The sequence below is a fragment of the Enhydra lutris genome, unplaced genomic scaffold (genome assembly GCF_002288905.1).
Source record: "Enhydra lutris kenyoni isolate GAN:26980312 unplaced genomic scaffold, ASM228890v2 scaffoldscaffold1, whole genome shotgun sequence".
NCBI classification, from domain to species: Eukaryota; Metazoa; Chordata; class Mammalia; order Carnivora; family Mustelidae; genus Enhydra; species Enhydra lutris.
In genome coordinates this window covers 39328146-39348605 of record NW_019154085.1, presented here as the reverse complement: position 1 = coordinate 39348605, position 20460 = coordinate 39328146, and the positions used below count along the sequence as shown (strand labels likewise).

The 20460-nt window shown below is 34.7% G+C and overlaps 2 protein-coding genes across 4 annotated transcripts in view; one reads left to right on the top strand and one right to left on the bottom strand.

Moving 5' to 3' along the window:
* The window catches only part of LOC111143971 (proteasome 26S subunit, non-ATPase 1), an 86071-nt gene that overhangs the window by 31875 nt on the left and 33736 nt on the right, over nt 1-20460 (bottom strand). The gene's annotated exons all lie outside the window — the stretch shown is intronic.
* LOC111143984 (5-hydroxytryptamine receptor 2B) lies at nt 2529-19851 on the top strand. The gene is made up of 4 exons (XM_022498044.1): nt 2529-2661; nt 3852-4458; nt 13433-13633; nt 18637-19851. Exons 2-4 carry the CDS (start codon nt 4041-4043, stop codon nt 19530-19532), a joined length of 1515 nt encoding a protein of 504 aa, XP_022353752.1. The 5' UTR covers nt 2529-2661; nt 3852-4040; the 3' UTR covers nt 19533-19851.

Below are 20460 nucleotides of genomic sequence, written 5' to 3'. Positions count from 1 at the left end.
TATGTTCAATAAATTAAAAAGGCATCAGGACAAAAGTTATAGTTTTGGATAAAATGCAGGAATTAAGTTTTCTGGTTATGGTTAGATTAGAGTCTGAGTCTGAACTTCAGGCAATTTTAGTAAGAATTTATCTGGAGTTCTTGGTAAATGAGATATGTTACACAAATAAAGTTTCCAGATATTTGAAATTTAATTCAACTGTTAAGAATCATACTTTTATATATTTATCATTGTGGATGGCAATCTTTTAAAAAATGCATTTCATGTATTCCTGCCATCCAAAACAGAACCGAATAAAAATTATTTAATCTTTTCTTCAATATGTGGAAGTCATCCCTCTGGTATCAATTATTATACACATAAAATTGTGACAGCCTGGGTTACAGGAGAGCTACAAGCCTCTACACTTAGTAGACCTACATGCCTATACTTCTTACTTCCTGTTTCTTCTGTGGACTCTATTTGCTTTTACCAAAGTGCTTGTCCACCTGTTAATTTGTCAGTCTACTCTGGAGTAAACAGGGAAATGTGTTTGTTAAAACCATCTCAAAGTGGATTTATCACTGAACATTCTTTTGTACTATTTAGATTTACCACCATGTGCAAATGGTATTTTTATTAAAGAGGGGAGAGAGACATGTTTCTGTGAATGAGTGTGAAGAGATTTCGAGCGGGGACTTACAGGCTGCCTTCCATCTAATGTGCATGAAGTTTTAGAGCACAGTTCAGTTATTTGTCAACTGAAAGATTGGTCTACTCTTTCATCTATTTCTTTATTATTATTTTGCTTCCTGATTCTCAGCTATGCTTCTTTATTTTTTTAAATTATTAACATATAATGAATTAGTTGTTTCAGGGGTACAGTTCTGTGATTCATCAGTCGTACACAATACATAGCGCTCACCAAAACACATTCCCGCTCCAATGTCCATATCCCAGCCAGAGCGAAAAGTTGCCAAATAAGTAGTTTTAACTAGCTGTATTCCTTAGCCATTAAACTAATTAAAAAAACAAAAAACAAAAAACAATAATAATCCAACCACCAATTTTAACTACTTAGAATTAAGATTCTTAAAAAAATAAGTGAGGAGATCTGGGTGGCTCAGTTGGTTAAGCATCTGCCTTCAGCCCAGGTCATGATCTTGGGGTCCTGGGATTGAGCCCCACATTGGGCTCCTTGTTCAGTGGGGAGCCTGCTTCTCCCTCTCCCTTTGCCTTTTCCCCTTCTCGTGCTTGCTTGCTCGCTCTCTCGAATAAATAAAATCTTTAAAAAAAAAAAAAAGTGAATGTGGATAAGAGGGTTAGTACTGGCAAAGTTTATAATAGTAATAATGGTCAGCGTTTTAATAATATAGTTGATGAATATTTTAAAAAATTTTAACTATAAAAACAAATCCATATATTCATTGAATATACTGGTACAACTTTAAATCTGGCATTATTTGTTTTGCAGAATCGTATCTGCCTGCATAAGTACAGGTACTAAATTGTGCTTCACAACAAAGCAGTATTTCAGCATATTTCTATATTCCTGAATAGAATCCTTGCACATTAAAATCCATTTGATTGCTCTTGAGTATTATGTTTTCACTCAAAATTTACAGCAAATTATTTTTTCTAAAATACTGGAAAAAAACCCCTGAATTTTGAGTTAAAAAAAAGCAGCAAATACTGAATAAAATCTGAAGTGCTCAACAGAACTGAAATGAACCAAATATGTTGCAATAACTTTCACACAAGAATAAAAATCTGAAACGGAAAAAGGGCACAACTGTTATTGCTGACCTAGAATTAAATACTTTAAAAATGAGTGATCTATGATGATCTTTTAAAAAGGAAACTTTGAGAATGCTCAAGTTCTAATGCTAAGCTACTCTTACTGTCTAGAAAAAACTTAAGCATAGCTGTTAAAATTTTTACGCCGATTTTCTGAAATAAGGCAGAAATATATTTTCATTACATACTGTATACTTTCCCCAAAATATCTGAGAAAAAATACAAAAAACTGCCAATGAACCAACCCCCCAATCCAGAGGCCATCTGTTTAAAAACGAGCAATCAAAGTTTCTACTAAAACCTATGCATACATGTTGAATTCAGATCCTTCTGTGTTCTTCTATACAAGGCTGCAACCAGAGAGAATTAACTGTGTTCCACAGCCAACACATAAAAGCTGAATAAGAATCTTGTTCAGAAATTAGAACTCTGGAAATCACTATAAGGTTCACAGGGCACACTCTTTACAGAATGAAAGCTCTAGAATCTCTAGACTATATCTTAATATTTTTCAAAAAGGAAAAACACCTCAGTGTTAATCCAAAACAAAATTATGTTGAGCAAAAATGACAGAGTTTATTTCAATCTCTCAAATACCAAAGAGAGCTCTTAAGAATACAATATGAATAGGTTCATGAACTGGTTCAACATACTTAACTGGTAGTTTTATGAATTACAATGAATGCTGCTGCTTTCTAAAAATGAATGTATCAAAGAGGAAATAACCTCCTTGGCATGCCTGCAGCTATACAACACATTTGTTTCATTGCTTTTAAGCGTCTGTGTGGGAGGCTCTGAATAAGTCAATGAGAGGACTTCAGTCAGAGCAGCACGCAGGTCTACTGAGCAGATCAGATGACATGCTCAGGAAATTAACAAGAAGAGGTAAGTATTTTTACAAATAAATAGATAAATAAATAAATATTTTACAAATAATTAGAATTAATCTAAAGATTTTTTCCCTTTCTTCAGAAAAACTGCTACTGTATCTTTTATTTCTATTCAGTGGCTTAAAAACCAAAATGAAAGTTTTACCAATGTTACAGGAGAGATATTTTATATAGGATTTACAAATTTTATTTACTTGAGAGGAAGAGAGACAGAGAGCACAAGTGGAGAAGCGTGCTGCCTGCTGAGCAGGATGCCCTGACGTGGGGCTCAGTCCCGGGACCTTGGGATCATGACCTAAACCAAAGGCAGCCGCTTAACTGGCTGACCCACGCAGGCACCCCTGGATTTACAGATTTTATGAATTAATGGTTTAACCTTCCTCTTATCTTATCCTCCTTCCCAAGGAAGCTAGGGAGGTTAAAGAAAAAAATGACTACTTAAAACAAAAAAAGAACTGTTTCAAATTTGGCATAAAGTGATAAATTTGGAAAATATTTGTGGCAGTAATAGGCTTTCTCTGAAAGATTATTTTATTAAAAACAATTATTTGGATCCTACTAATACCTATTTTTTTCCTTCTCTCAAACTAAAAGAGTTTTAAAATGTTGCATAAAAATGGCTATTACATCAGTATTAAGATAAACCTGACCAGATAAAACCCAATTACAAATAAGGATTCCTAGCTGGTAAATCATTCATATGGACTTTAGGTGGGCTTGAAGAATTTCTGGGTGGGTAACCAGTGTGTACCAAAAAGTTCTATTCAGAACTATGTAGAGCTTTAATGTTTCTATTCTTCTGTACATATTCTAAGGTAAAGGTAAAAAGACATTCAAGGGTCAGGAAACATCTAGCCTTTTTTTTTTAAATAACCACTGAAAAAATTAATGCATCTCCTGTTTCGTGACCTGAGGCATATCAGGAACACGACTGTGGAAATAGGTTGCATTGTCACAAATGCACAAGGGACCTATTAAGATGGGAAGGGCTACTAAGTTCAAGAGTTTTTTCTGTTTTTTTTTTGCAAATAACAAAATAAAATAATGCAATCTACATATTTTAAATCTGGGGGGAACTCTTTGAACTCACTGGCATTCAAATTCAAACACAAGTCTAGTGCTACAGCAGAGAGAGAGAGAGAGGAGAGAGAAGACAGAGAAAGTAATAAAGTCTTTCTTTCACAGCTATCAGTTTCTTTCTCGAAGCCTTCTGAAATCTGAGCCTCTGCAGAAGACTAAACCCTGGGGCCTTACCTACAGAAATGGACAGAAGCTTGTATACTCTCATTTTCAAGAACCCAAAAATTTTTTTAAAGGAAGGAGTCAACTTTGGCTTTGAGTTTTCAGCCTGGGTACAATGCCTTTAAAAAGCAGATGACCAGCTTAGCTACCGACCATGCAGACCATTGTCCGGAATTGGATCACATCACACAAAAACAGCGAATGGCCTTCTCTTACAGAATATCAGAACAGAGCACAATTCCTGAGCACATTTTGCAGAGCTCCTTTCATCACTTAATCTTTGCTAACTGGTCTGGATTACAGACAGAATCGATACCAGAGGAAATGAAACAGACTGGTGAGCAACAGGGAGATAAACCGCGCTGGGCAGCTCTTCTGATACTCCTGGTGATAATACCCACAATTGGTGGGAACATCCTTGTTATTCTGGCTGTTTCACTGGAGAAAAAGCTGCAGTATGCTACTAATTATTTTCTAATGTCCCTGGCAGTGGCTGATTTGCTGGTTGGATTGTTTGTGATGCCAATTGCCCTCTTGACAATAATGTTTGGTAAGTATTTCACTTTGCTCCTGGCATCAAACCACAGAACTATGATATACTATCAGAGAAATGGATACTCAGTCTTTAAATATGGACTTGGACCATTTAAAGTTAACCGTAGATAAACAGTCCCTCATTTCCATCATTTTCTACCGTTGATAATGAGTTTTAAAGAGCAAAAAATAGTTTCTTAGAAACTATTCTACTCTTTCTCCAGCCGTCTAATAAAAGTCTAATTAGCCATTTAATCATTTAAAAAGTCATCCAAGTTAGCAAGATCCACAGATTCTGCATTCATCGCGTAAAAATTACAGTGAAGAAGAGAAAGACCTATACTTTAACTTTCCCATTATCAATCCTTTTTTTCTCTTGACCAAGCAACAGCAAGGACACTTTTGTGACAGCTGGTTATGTGCTGGGTTATTGATTAATGATAAAATCTTTGAATCACTTAATTCCAATTTGAATCACTAAACACCAATTTAAAATTGGAATTGTTCTACAAGTTGTTATTTTTTTTTTATCATTTGTGTACTTTAGCCTTAAACATAATTCTTAACACATGTGTCATGTTAAGAAAATATTATGCTTAGTTGCTAAAGGAAATGGTCTGGCTCACAGTGTCCTAAGAAATGATTCATCTGTTTAATTTTTATGATTTCTAATGATCCATGTCCTTGATACATGTAAGAAAAATCTGATTCAAAATAAAATTAAATATTAAAAATTTATTAAAAATGAACTATTAAAACAAGTGACCAAAACCTGAGCTATTACAATAATAACTTGATATTAAAATATTAGTTTGTTATAAGAAAAGAGATAATAATATTAAAATGAAAGTTTTCACTTATGTGTATCATCTCTAGTTACAGAATTTGGGTAAATACAAATAATTCTGATAAATTATGAGGGCTTCTGAGAATCAGCATAAAGAAAATACTTAACTTATTCAGTGCTTTGCATAAATTGATATTAGACTCATTAACTGCTTAAGAAAAATGATTATTTGTAGCAGATAGGGCTTTTTGAAATTATGTTTATATGGTGAGGATAAAAATATTTCAGGTTATAGAAGTAAAGTTTATTTAACTAGAATATGTGTTAGAAGGAGACTAAAAACTCCAATTAAAAAAAACCCTCCAATTTAAACTATTATATTTAGGTTTATATGTTACATTTTTAAGTAATTATAGAAAGATACCTAAATTAAGTGTCTGATCCCCCAAATGAGATGGTGACAGGCTAAACTTTCCATTCTAAATTAACATTGAACCAAGGCTTTAACCAAAGCAGTAATAACTAAGGTTCTACAGCTTTAATGGACTCTCTAATCATTAATAATATCTAACTATCCCTTCTTTTATACATTTGTAATTTTTTGAATATTTTAGTACAACATGTAACCATGGGAAGTAATTAAGAAATTTTATTCTAAAGGAGAACCTAAAGGATCTCGATTCCGAAAAAAGTTTGAAAGAAATAAAGTAAATGAGGATAATGTAGAAACATTTATGTATATTTGGATACTTGATTCAAGGCTCTTATCTCCAAACACACAATACTAATTAATCTGTAAAATCATACTCTTTAAATTATGTTTTTGCTAGACATACAGAAAATGTTACAATGCTCATCTTATACTACCATAAAATTTAATTGATATATTATTTTGAATAAATGAGACTGAATGAGTTACACAGAACTGAATTTTAACTCTAAAGTCCATATCAAACATCCACTATTTGTAAATTACTGTGGTAGATACTCAAATTATCAGCTAAATAGTTAAAGAATCTTAAAAAGCTAAGTTTCATAGTATTAAAATGATTAGATAAAAGAGAAAAACAGATAAAAGAGCTAATTCCGTGTAGTCCACAGAAAAATGGGAGGTATCTGCAGCTGACGATGGAGCTTATATTTAGATTTTTGGGACCCAAGATATTCTTGGCAATAAATGGTAGCAGAAAACCCAATATATTTTAACATAAAATATATGGAATGTCTTCCTATTTATGTCCTAAATAACTATGATATGTTTTAACTACATTTCATTCTCTCAAATGCTTGCTAATTTTTAAAAAATAAAATCTTCTGTGGTCCCAAACACTTCTTCTATCAGTAATGAAGCAATACTGGGGGATTAGATTTTTAAAAACTAAACTAACCTGGGTACTTAAACACTACTTAAAAATTACTGCTTTAAATTCATTATTAAAAACATTATTCCATTTCTAAGAGAAAGAATATGAGAAAATGCATGCTCTGCACTCTAAAAAGCTTCAAAAGGATGCATTCATAAATTGGAAACTGCACATACCATAAATTGGGACTTGACTTCAAACACTAAGATTTTTATAGCCCTTCACATGTTAACAAATACAAAGACTTCCTAAATTAATGCAGTTATAAGAATTTTTGGTAACATTAAAGGGGGGAATAGATTTTGTGTATTTTTCTCTCATTATAGGAATCATCTTCCGAACTTCAGACTTTTGTACAAACAAAAGCATCCCTGATTCTGTAAACATAAAACATTAACTACCACTGAGTAGTATGAGTGCTTTTAATTATCTCAGGGAAATTAAATGAAAGTAACAAAAGAAACTTTACATTAGTTAACGTTCTAATAAAATTAAGTTTTGAAAAAAGGAGAGCAGTGAAACTTTAAAAACTGACTCTTACGCTGCGGAGTATGTTATTCAACCAATGATTTACGTAATATTTGATTCTATAATATTGTTTGCTTTTTTTTTTACAGAATTTCTATTTTAGCAAGATTAGGATGACTGGCCTAACATGGTCTCTCAAATGAACTGTGATACCTATGTCAATCTTTCTGCCACTTCTTCCACTCTGGGAGCACTAGACTTAACTTTTGCTTTGTAGGTCTAGTTTTGACTGTCTTGTGTATAATTCCCAAAATCCACGATCATAAGTCAGTGGCTTATAACATAAGGCTTAAAAATGCCTACTTAGAAGGCATTTAGAAATACCTCAATAGGATGTAAAGGAAAATAGAACATCATATGCCAATATAAAAAAGACAGGATGTTCACACTTTATGAACTTCTCTGAACTTTCATTAAATAAATGATTAAAAATGTAAAGGAGAGAATACAGTGTTTGGTCATTCATTGGTCATTACTGGTTTATTTATAACTTAAGTTTTAATCCATGTCTCACAATTAAAGTTGAAACAGTATCTATGCTATAAACTGCAAGAGGCTGTAGAAAATAAAATGGTTGCAAGATAGGGATCTGAAGCAAGACATCCCAGGCACTGAATCCTGAAATAGTCAACTAAGGCCCAGCACATTATAGGCACCAGTAACTGGCAAGTATCAGCAGAATATGAGAAGAGTTTATAAACTTTAAATATGTGATTTAGTTTAGATGTGAATCTGACCAGAGAGGTGAAACAGATGTACAGCAGTAAAAGAAAAAGAAAATCAGTTATTTATGTGGTGAAATGCTGCTCTACCCAATCTTAAATGAGGGACCAAAGCAATTAAAGGCACTTCTTTTTGGAAAGTGGAAATTTAGGGTGCCTGGGTAGCTCAGTCATTAAGCGTCTGCCTTTAGCTCAGGTTCCCTGTGTTGGGCTCCCTGCTTGGCGGGAAGCCTGCTTCTCCCACTCCCACTCCTCCCGCTTGTATTCCCTCTCACACGGTCTCTCTGTCAAATAAATAAATAAAATCTTAAAAAACAAAAACAAACAAAAAAGGAAAGTGGAAATATAAAAAACCAAGAAAAGAAATTTTGTAAGTATTAAATCACTTGAAATGTTGAAAACACTATCATATTAGACATCTAATCCCAGAGTATTTTATATATCCAAATGTAGTGGAAAAATGACAACAAAAACAAAACAGAAGCTTCATAATAAAAACTGAAGCACTGATCTATGTCTTTCTTTCCTGAAAGATAAGAGAAATGTAAGAATTTCTGAGAATAAAAAAATGGGTACTTTGAGAACCCCGTGTCCTTTTTGGCTATGAGGCTATTTAGGGTCTGTCCTACTCTAATAAACTCATGAACTATTTACCTTGGTAAACTCTATAGGCACAGTCCCCTTGGGATAGCTTCAAAAATACAGTCATTTAAAATTCTCAGAAGGCAAATACCTTATGTCTCAGATTTACAGGTTAATTTTAATTATTTTTCTGAATTAATCATATAACTCAGCTTTCCAAACTAAAAACCTGCTGAAAGAGTAAGCAGGTTTCAGATCAAATGAGTGCATCTCACCAAGAAATGGAGTTTCTGGTTAAAAACACTCAGGTGTCTATAGCCATTAAAAAGAAAGCTAAATAAATAAATAAATAGCCAAGCATGCAATGTATATAAGTTATTTATGTTTGCTATTTATATATATACACATACATATAAATATAGAGAGTAAAAGGCATACTTTCATGAAAATTTAAACACATTCTCATACCTTTAAAAAAAAAAGCTTTAAGTTCAGTTGGATACATGCACTCTTACTACAGCAGACAGGAGGACAAACATACTGGTTTTACAGTGATGATAACATTTATTTCTAAGTAGGAGTGTTTTAATGGGTAGGCTAGTTTCTGTCAAACAGTAATAGTAATAGGAACTAACATTTATAGAGTGCTTTCTTATGCCAGACATTGTTCTAAACACTTTACAAGTATTACTGCATTTAATCTTCAAAGCAATCCTATAAAATTGGTATCATCATCATTATCACCATTTTTCAAGAGAGAACAGAAGAATAATAAATAAATGGCAGAGACATGATTTGAACCCTGGAGAATGGACTCCAGAATTCACAGTCTTAACTCACTCTTTTACACTGCTTTCTCAAATGAAATGAGAAATTATGCAACCATAATGGTCATATTTGACAAACAGCCAACATTTACATCTGAAATAACTTTACCTAACAAGTCAGCCATAGAGTTTTCTCTGCGGACGAAGCAGACAGTATTTTTTTTTTTCAGACAATATTTTTTTAAAGTTATATTTCATATTAAATGATACAGAATACTTGGGTCTTAAATAATACTTGTACGAATCTTTGAGATGATAACCATATCTCTTTTCTGAGGAAGATATGAGCCTGGGCCCAAGTCTATGAAGTTGTTGACCCTTGTCTGGAGACAAACAGAAACTGATGTAATTGAATGGCAATTCTAACACCCCTTATGTATGGTGGTATTTGAAGCATGCAAGTCTTCATTTTAAGCAACAAACTTTGTGCTATTAATATTTTTAGATAAATAATGAACTATATATAATCCACAACTCAGTAAGATTGTTATGCTCCTATAATTACTGACCTGTAATTATTTCAGGCATCCACAGAAGTGCCATTATTCAAACTTTACTGAAATTAAATTCCTCTTTAAGATTAATTTGGGAGCAGGTGGGGGAAGAGGTAGGTTTTTCAAAGAAAGTTTGTGCACTTTTTGTGAAACAACAATACTATACAATTTAAAAGTTTTCCTTCTTCTGCCTTAGCTTTTATGAAAAAGACAAGTTCAGAGTCCCAGAATAGCAGTAATTAATTTTTTTTTAAAGATTTTATTTATTTATTTGACAGACAGAGATCACAAGTAGGCAGAGAGGCAGGCAGAGAGAGAAAGAGAGAGAGAGAGAGAGAGAGAGAGAGAGGAGGAAGCAGGCTCCCCGCTGAGCAGAGAGCCCGATGCGGGGCTCGATCCCAGGACCCTGGGATCATGACCTGAGCCGAAGGCAGAGGCTTTAACCCACTGAGCCACCCAGGTGCCCCAGCAGTAATTAATTTAGTTCAAGTACCGGATAACTTATTTCCCTTATATTGACTCTTATATATGTTTTTCTTTCTGTATAAATCTATAACTGGTCCATATGAAATAGTATAGTAAGTTCTTATGGAAGTAAGCTGGACATAATACATTATAACAAATAAATGAAATTATAAATCCTTAAAACAAATTAAAACCCTAGTAAAAATAACAAAGTTTTGGAGTAGTTAATCTACTCCACACCAAAGTAAGAAACTTTTCTGACCCTGAGCCTATCAAATTAATACTAAATGAAAAGATAATTTTAGAAATGAAAGTATCTGGACTAGGGAAAATCCCTTTACAACCTGAGAATGTCTAGAACTGTTTTTAATTTGTATAAATTCTTAGATTACCCAAATCTATGTAGGCAGGCAAGATTTTTTTCTTCTTACTTTATATAAAAGATTTCTATTAATTTAATGCAGTCATATTACTTTTATGTTCATTTCATAAAAAGCCTATTGACTAGTACCTTCATGAAACTTTCAATTATAAAGATTAATAATAAAGTCCATCTCTCTTAATCCTAAACCTGTATCACAGTCTCCTTAAAGAAAATTCCCTATCATGCCTCAGTATTTCTACTATTAGTAGTAAGTACTGACTAAAATAATAAAATTCTAGCAAACTGCATTAATTATAATATCTGCTTCATGCACCCAAATTGGAGTTTATTTTATTTTTTTAAGATTTTACTTATTTATTTGACAGACAGAGACCACAAGTAGGCAGAGAGGCAGACAGGGAGAGAGGAGGAAGCAGGCTCCCTGCCGAGCAGAGTCCGATGTGGGGCTCAATCCCAGGACCCTGGGATCATGACCTGAGCCGAAGACAAAAGCTTTAACCCACTGAGCCACCCAGGCGCCCCAAGACTGTATTTATTTGAGAGAGAGGAAATAGCGAGATAGAGCATGAATTGGGGTGTGTGTGTGAGGGGGTGGGGAGAGGGAGAAGCAGGCTCCCTGCTGAGCAGGGAGCCCAACGAAGGGTTCAAGCTCATGACCTGAGAAGAAGCAGTCCCTTAACCGACTGGGCCACCCAGACGCCCCTGAAAATTTGGAGTTTATAAAATAAATTCATTCTGTTGGAAAGTGAGCCTAACAAGGCTTCATTGGAGCACTAAAGAGCTTTCTCTTTTAGTCCACAATTAGAGTCAAATTGTCTATTTTCCAAAGACTTGTACTTTTTACATGGCTTCCTGCTCATGGCTACTAGATTTATGACTAGAATTTCCCGGATCTTAATTTAAAAACATATAACCCATAATTAGAAAAGCTAAATAGGCAAGTTTAAAACTATGATCAGTATCTCTTGTTATAGTTCTACATTTGAGTATTTTTCTATCTTCTACTCAGTTCTAAATATAGAACGTCAGGACAGTTTAGAACGTAACATCATTTCAAGTAGTTTCCACTGCACAACTCTTTCAATCATATGTGATTATTTTCACTCTACTTGAACTGTGAGTTTACTTAAGCTGAGGTCCGTTGCAGCCTTTCAGTGTCCAAAGTCCTTTTCTACTTATTAACAGAAAATCTGAATACTATGACTAAGAGGGAGAAAAATCTAACTGATTAAGTTTCTCTCTAAAGACAGATTTCTCTGCCATACTTGATTTATGTTGAGAGGTCTCCCATAAAGAGGCATTCTGAGTGCCTATCCTACAACAGTGAATAAATGCTGGTGCATCTTTTAAGACCCAAGATATTATAATGTTCCCCAGAGTCTTCTAAAACACTGCTTTTAAAACATTAATTTGCACGCTTTTGAAAAAAAACATATTCAAATCTATCTCAAAACTCTTTCCCTAAATGACAGGCTTTCATTTATTTATTTATTTATTTTTGGTGTGGGATGTTAACATCTCTCCATCCCCAAGGTTCTTAAATTTAAACAGTTTACAACTGAAGAGTTTCTTGGTGCTCTGAAATCCTAAAATGGTATCTTGGTCTTCCTTCAATTATCCCAATTATCTGTCAAGGTCAAATAATCATGCAAAAACTAGGAAAAATAGTTTATATTTTTCAGTGGACATACAACAATTAAACTATAAAAAGGATTTAGATACTCTCATATATATACGACATTTGTTCTGCAAAGAAGTAATTTGCTTTTATTGCAAGGTCTAAAATCTGTGTGTGTGTGTGTGTGTGTGTGTGTGTGTGTGTGTGTGTCTGTTAGAAATGTGGGTTCTAAATGAAATATTCTAGGGGAAACCCTAAAATAAATTTTAGGTGTTTTGGAACTGCAAATATATATATATACTGGGTGTATGTATAAAATATAACGTATCAACCCGTATGTGTTATAGATACTTGCCTAAGTAAATTTATTGGAAAACTACATAGGATATTCAGTACCATATCCAATACTGAATTTTTTCCAAGTTATTATTTCTCAAATGCTTAAGACTGTATGAGGCATAGAATAAATTTTTTTAATAAGAGTTTGTTACATAAATTAAGTACTATGTTTAATCCTGACACTTGCTTTTTAAAACATAACTCCCCAGTGCCTGGAGTGAATGATGAAATATGGAAGGATAACAATCCATTTTTCTTCAGAATAATCTGAAGTCATTCCTTTTGCAAACTTTATTTAAGAACTACTTCTGTCAAAAAGAAAACTCCTATCATTTCACTTAATTATTTCACCAAATGAGAATTTGCTATAAACAAAGATCATGCTGCTAGTTATTGCTAGAAATGAGCCAAATCCTAGGCTTCACTGAGATTCCCATTCTAATACTCTTTTTTGCCACATCGTATTGCTTCCTCTATATGGTAAAATATTCTTTTTATACAAAAGCAGCTTAAAAATTAATTTTATTTGACTAGCAAGGTTAAGTTGCAGTTGCAACAGTGTGGAAATTTTTAAAAGATCACAAAAGGAACAGACAAAAGAGCAACTACGGTCAAATGAATGCTAAAAATGCTAAACTGCTGATTTTGAAAAAGGGTGTTGTGATTACTATACAAAACAGAAAATGTATTTAAAAGGGACCATTTACAGAAATATATTTATTATTACTGAATCCATTATCTAAAGTTAGACATTTGTGGAGGTTAACTCATAAAATTTTAAATAATTAACAAAAAGTTTAAAAATATGTATCACTTTAAAAAGAAACTGCAAATTGAAGATTGCCATTCATGAGAATATGCTTTTGTTTTGTTTTTCAGAGGCTATGTGGCCCCTCCCACTTGTTCTATGCCCTGCCTGGTTATTTCTTGATGTTCTTTTTTCTACTGCATCCATCATGCATCTCTGTGCCATTTCCGTGGATCGTTACATAGCCATCAAAAAGCCAATCCAGGCCAATCAATATAACTCACGAGCCACAGCACTCATCAAGATTACAGTGGTATGGCTAATTTCAATAGGTATGTGGGGAATGTCAGGGTGTGGGGTGGTATAAATAAACAGCTTTTGGTTTCTTTTGGGTAAGAAATATACCAGGCCAGGTAGGCTGTGAAACTTAGCATAAGAGGTCAAGGCAGACTACTGATATACTGATACACCAACACAAGCTCTTTATGCCATGTCATCATATAAAATCACACTATCAACAACATGTGTGAAAAAGCAAAAAGTTCACGTCCTCAGAAAGAACCATCTTCACAAAGGTTACTGAGATATCTTCCTGCTTTGATTTTGATGTGCAGGAAGACTAAGTCTGAAAACAGGTTTTGTTTTTGTCAATAGATCATTAAGGTCTAGGGAGCATGCAGAATCTCGAAATTAGTATTAAAGTAACAAAAAATTAAAATGCATCTTCAGTCACACTTAAGAAGATAAACAGGAAAAGAGAAACAAGAAAAAAAAAACCAAACACTTTGTATGCACGTACTAAAGACCATAAATTCATCTTGGAAGCCAATATGTGTATAGAATAAAGGCAGTAAGTGTCTACATAAGTGTTCTGGATATATGATTAATTGGAGGTTTTAAGAGAGATGCTAGCGATATTCAGAAATGATTTACATAAGAAAATAGTATTTCTTCTAAACTGCCTTATGCCCTTGTGCCCATCTTTAATGCTCAAAGATAGCTTCTATGATAGAGTATCCTAGCATGAAGTACAGCAGAAATAATTCAGACCTCTTATAAGTTAGTATCAGAAAAGATTCACAACAATTACTATGATGATCATCAATAGTCTGACTAGAAGATTCACTTCTTCCTAGAAAAAAAATCAAAGAGGAAAAAAATCAAGAGAGATCTGGAATGCTAAAGGAAAACCATGAAAAAGACATGATCTCTCTCTAATCAAAATAAGAACACTGGGCAAAAAAAAAAACAAGATAATGAAAGTGACCTTTATGTTCCTGAAACAACAGCAGGGCCAAACCTCTTTTGAAAAGTTTGGAGGTAAAAGTAAGGAGTGTTATTACTCTGGCTTGTGAAGAAATCAGTGCCAAGGAAAAGTCTGTTCAGAATGACAGGTTTGTAAGCAGAGAGATAGGCTAGTTTTGGGGACAGATGCTGATTGACAGAGCAGAAAAGGCCCCCCAAAAGAAGCCAGAGAAAGGGCATGGGAGATAATGGGTAACAGTCACCAAAATTTAAAGTAGAAAGGAGGGAAACTACAGTAGCTCATGCCAGAAGTCCCAATCTTTTTGATAAACTCACCGCAGTAAGGGAGAGATGGGGGAGACAGTGTGAGGTATGTGTGTGTTGGGTTAAGGTGGAGGAAACAGGGCAAAGGCAGGGAGAAAACAGGAGAAATGATCCTTAAGAAGAATTAAAACATTTGAAACCATGAAATATGATCAAGCCAATAAAGAGCCTACTGTTAGAAGTGATCCCAATTAAAGCTGGTTCGCATGAATCCATAAGCAGATCAAATCTCTGTTGCATACCTGTGACATACTAGATATCAAGAATACAAAGATAAATAAAAAAGAGCCTCTATATTCAAGGAAGGCAGATAATAAACAAATTAGACTAATATAAAGATTCCAGATTTACAGCTTTGGAAGGGATCACATCCTTTTTCCTTTTATAGATGAGAAAAGAAACCTAGAGGTTTTATTTTTTAAAAAGATTTTATTTATTTGTTAGAGAGAGAGAGCATTAACAAGCAGGAGGGGAGGAGCAGAGGGAAAGGGAGAAAGAAGCTCCCTGCCCTGACATGGGGCTCAACCCCAGCACCTGGGATCATGACCGATGCTTACCAATTGAGCCACCTAGGTGCCCCAAAATGTAGAGGTTTTAGATAGTTGGCTTAAAGACTATTAACAGCTTTTCAGCACCAAAGGTCACAATCAATGCTGTGTTCATTTCATCACCCTTTGTTTGTAGGACCAGTGACAATTTAGTAACTTTGTAGAAGAAAAAGCAGATGATAGGGTTACTTCAGTTTTTAAATTCTGCAAAATGCTGAAAAGAGCTCGCTTTCTTCTGGACTTAGTTATCCTCAGTAAGACCTGGCAAAAAGTAAGGTATCAAAGAGTAAGGGAATAAGGGTATAAAAAGTACCAGTGAAAACTTATGTTATTGACCACCAATCTGGTTGAAAAGGTAATGTGAGCCTTGAAGGAGGTTAACAGAATGTGAAAATAGAGAAGGATGAATGGACTAGAGGTCAACATAACTGTAAAATGAAGTCCCACAGTAATGAAGAGTAGCAGGGCAAGAAAGGGAAATTTCACACAAAGTTCTTGGTTTTAGATATGGAACAGCTTTAAGAGGGTTTGTGGATGCCTTCAGGAGTGCAAATAATAATAATGAGGGTTGATACACCAGAAACTAATATAATACTGTATGTTAACTACACTGGAAATAAAATTTTAAAAATAATAAAAGATATCAGAATGGAGTTCAACAGACACAAAATGAAGATGTCAGAAGGGTCATCAATAAGGTCAAGTCATGGAAGGTAACAGCAATGGAGTGGTGGAGAGGAAGGCTTTAGCAAGGTGCTGAATCTACTGAGGAAGATGGGCAGAGGTCCTGGAGGTTGGTAGATGACCTGCATGGAGAACAGAGTATTGTAAGCAGATTATCAATAGACTTCAAAAGGGAACGGTTTTGGGGAGAAAAGTGGAAAAATCACTTAGAATTACCAGGGTACAGCAGGGGTCAGCCAACTTTTCCTGTAAACGGCAAGAAAGTAAATATTTTGGGCTTGCAGGCTCTAACGGTACTCAACTCCGCAGCAGGAGAGTAAAAGCAATCATAGACAATTTGTTAACAAATGGGGATGGCTGTGTTCCAATAAAATTTTATTTACAAAAACAGGATGTAGGCCAGATTCAGCCCTCAAGCTGTAATGTGCTGACTTCTAGTAGAACAGTAAGTATAAAGAATCCACTTTCTGGTGGGAGAGTTGAGGAAAAGTAGATAAAGCAGTAGCCTCCCTGTTAGAAAGTATTTGAGGAAAATATTTTCATCAATGGCTCTTCAGTTACCATAAAAAGGCTGTGTACATGATGAAGTACTTTCAAATTCATAAAAAAACAAAACAAAACACAAGGATTCTAGAGATTTCTAAAGATACAGTTAATTCAAACTTCTTTTTAAGAATCTGCTGTTTCAAAGGGAAAGGATTCAGGATAACACTTGTGTACTTGTCTAATAAGCTACTTCATGTGGCAAGATCATATTTAAATACCCTCTCCATGGTATTTAAAGTATTAGAAAATTAGCATGAGATATATTTCTTTCATATCTGTTAGAGGAACTCTCAACCTGAAAATAAATTTCATTTGGAATGTCTTCTTTGCAGAAATGTCTGTTCATGTCTTCTGCCCATTTCTTGATTGGCTTATTTGTTCTTTGGGTGTTGAATTTGATAAGTTCTATCTATGAATTTGATAAGTTGAATTTGATAAGGCTTTTGAATACTACACCTTAATCTGATATGTCATTTGCAAATATCTTCTCCCTTTCTGTCAGACATCCAAGTGGCCAATGGACACACGAAAAAGTGCCCAACATCACTCAGCATCAGGGGAATACAAATCAAAACCACAGTGAGATACCCCCTCACAGCAGTCAGAATGGCTAAAATTTACAAGTCAGGAAATGACAGATGTTGACAAGGATGTGGAGAAACACCTACACTGTTGGTGGGAATGCAAGCTGGTGCAGTCACTCTAGAAAACAGAATGGAGGTTCCTCAAAGTTGAAAATAGAGCTACCTTATGACCCAGCAATCGCACTACTGGGTATTTATCCTAAAGATATAAATGTAGTGATCCGAAGGGGTACATGCATCCCAATGTTTATAGCAACAATGTCCACAACAGCCAAACTATGGAAAGAGTCTAGATGTCCATCAACAGATGAATGGATAAAGAAGATGTGGTATATATATACAATGGAATATTATGTAGCCATCAAAAAACCCGAAATCTTGCCATTTGAAATGACGTGGATGGAACTAGAGGCTATGATGCTGAGCAAAATAAGTCAATCAGAGAAAGACAATTACCATATGATCTCTCTGATATGAGGACATTGAGAGGCAGGGCGGGGGGGCCATGGGGGGAAGGGAAGGAAAAAAATGAAACAAGATGGGACTGGGGAGGGAGACAAACCATATGAGACTTTTTTTCCCCCCATATGAGACTCAATCTCAGGAAACAAACTGAGGGTTGCTAGGGGGTGGGGGGAGACAGGATGACTGGGTTATGGACACTGGGGAGGGTATGTGCTTTGGTGAGTGTTGTGAATTGTGTAAGACTGATGATTTACAGACTTTTACCCCTGAAGCAAATAACACTGTATAAGTTAATAAAAAAGAAAAAAAAAAAGGAAAGTAAATTTCATGATTCATATGATCTCAAATATTTAAGTAGCATTTAAAAAAAAAACAATGAACTCCACTTAGTTTTCCCTAAGTCATCAGAGGAAAAGATTAAGACATTCATAAATTACAAATAATGAAAATGTCTATTAAATCAAACCGTGTAGCCTCAAAGAAAAGAGTCATCTATCTAGAATTAAGATACTGCATGAATGTACTCTGAAGTCTCTTTAAATCAACTACATTGGATATAAAGATAAAGCAAATTCCCTTCTGAACTACTTTTTCTTAACCTGGGATAGATCAACAAACACAAACAGATTATGAGAAATGGAGAATAAATGACATTCTCTTCTATTTTGTAGACATACTACAGCTTTAGGGAAGCTTAAATTATAAACTTGAAATCACTAATCAATCTGTTTAAAAACATCAGGTTTGCTTACTTGGGTCTATTTGTTAAATCTTCCTTTAATTAAATGCTTTGACAGATTCTGCACTGTGTGTACTAGGAATGAAAATCGACTAACCATTAACCACATAAAGTCACTAAGATAAACTCTAAAAGGACCTAATCTAAGAGTCAAAGGTCATAAAATTAACTCAATTTATCTTGTTCCTTCTTCCTTAAAGGCATTGCCATTCCAGTACCCATTAGAGGGATAGAAACTGATGCAGGTAACCCAAGCAACATCACCTGTGTGCTGACAAAGGATCGTTTTGGCAACTTCATGCTCTTTGGCTCACTGGCTGCCTTCTTCACACCTCTGGCAATCATGATTGTCACCTACTTTCTCACTATCCAAGCTTTACAGAAGAAAGCTTACTTGGTCAAAAATAAGCCACCTCAACACCTAACGTGGTTGGCTGTGTCTACAGTCTTCCAAAGTTCCAAAGAAACACCTTGCTCATCACCTGAAAAGGTGGCAATGCTGCATAGTTCCCACAAAGGCAAAACTCTGCCCAACTCAAGTGATAAGATACGAAGGCGAAGAATGTCCACAGTTGGAAAAAAGTCTGTGCAGACCATTTCCAATGAACAGAGAGCCTCTAAGGTTCTAGGAATTGTTTTTTTTCTCTTTTTGCTTATGTGGTGCCCCTTTTTTATTACAAATATTACTTTAGTTTTATGTGATTCCTGCAACCAGACTACTCTCAAAATGCTCCTAGAGGTATTTGTGTGGATAGGCTACGTTTCCTCAGGGGTGAATCCTTTGGTCTACACCCTCTTCAATAAGACATTTCGGAATGCATTTGGCCGATACATCAGCTGCAATTACCGGGCCATAAAATCAGTAAAAACTGTCAGAAAATGTTCCAGCAATATCTACTTCCAAAATCCAAAGGCAGAGAACTCTAAGTTTTTCATGAAACATGGAATGAGAAATGGGATTAATCCTGCCATGTTCCAGAGCCCAATGAGGCTCCACAGTTCAAACATTCAGGCTTCCTCAATCATTCTATTAGATACACTTCTCCTCACAGAATACGAAGGTGACAAAACTGAAGAGCAAGTCAGTTATGTATAGAAGGAATGTCAGTTTTCATCTAATTAATATAACAATGAATAAGGTGATGAAGATGATATAAATGTACCAAGAATTATAAAAGAAGAACTTTATGTCATGTATCAAATCATCTCTTTAAAATAAGAGTTATCTATTAAGATGTACAATTTTCTTTATTTGGACAAAACTACTCCATGAAAAAAATCATTTTGTATAGCTGAAAGCAAAAACAATCCAAAAACAATCTGCTGTCTGGCTAAATGTTAAGGTATTCAAATGAAATAAAATTAAGTAAATCAATAAGTTTCAGTCTTAAAAATAAACAATGTCATTGTAAGAATTTCTTTAGTTCCTAACTGTATGAAAGCTGTGCTAAGAATGAAATAAGACAAAAAAGCATTAACCTCTTTAAAGCCTTAAAAACATAAGGCGTAACATAGAACAACAACAAGAGGAATAGAAGACTAAAAATAAGTGCACAGAATGATCGCATCTGGAGGTAAGCTAATATTGTCATTACAGTCTGGCTCAGTTAAAGGTAGTCATGATATTGCTTTGATCTAGAAACTTGTGATGGAAGGGGTAGGGAGGACAGTTGTTAGGTGCCACACAAAGTAGTAGGATCTCAGAACTAGAGCTATTTGTTAAATGTCTGATACCAGGTATATCTACTCACCAGAAGTGGGTCTAACTTAGAGAACAAGAGGATGCAAATGAAATCACTCCAGCATACCTGAAATTCATTTTGTTCCTTGGAGAACAAGTGCAAACTGGAGACACAGGATCTCAATCCAGGAACCTAAACTTTAATGACCCCATAATGACCCAAAAACTTGGCTGAACTTCTGGCACAACATTTTTTATTCACCCTTTCCTAATTTCACTGTGCACTGCTAGATCTGGGAATAAATCCAAACTGTGTCACCAACTAACTAAATTTATGAAAGAT

Excerpts from the sequence above, each read along its gene's own strand:
- LOC111143984 (XM_022498044.1), top strand. The coding sequence starts at position 4,041 with ATGACCAGCTTAGCTACCGACCATGCAGACCATTGTCCGGAATTGGAT. Across the intron at positions 4,459-13,432 it reads CCTCTTGACAATAATGTTTG|AGGCTATGTGGCCCCTCCCA; the intron begins GTAAGTATTTCA and ends TTTGTTTTTCAG. Across the intron at positions 13,634-18,636 it reads GGTATGGCTAATTTCAATAG|GCATTGCCATTCCAGTACCC; the intron begins GTATGTGGGGAA and ends TCTTCCTTAAAG.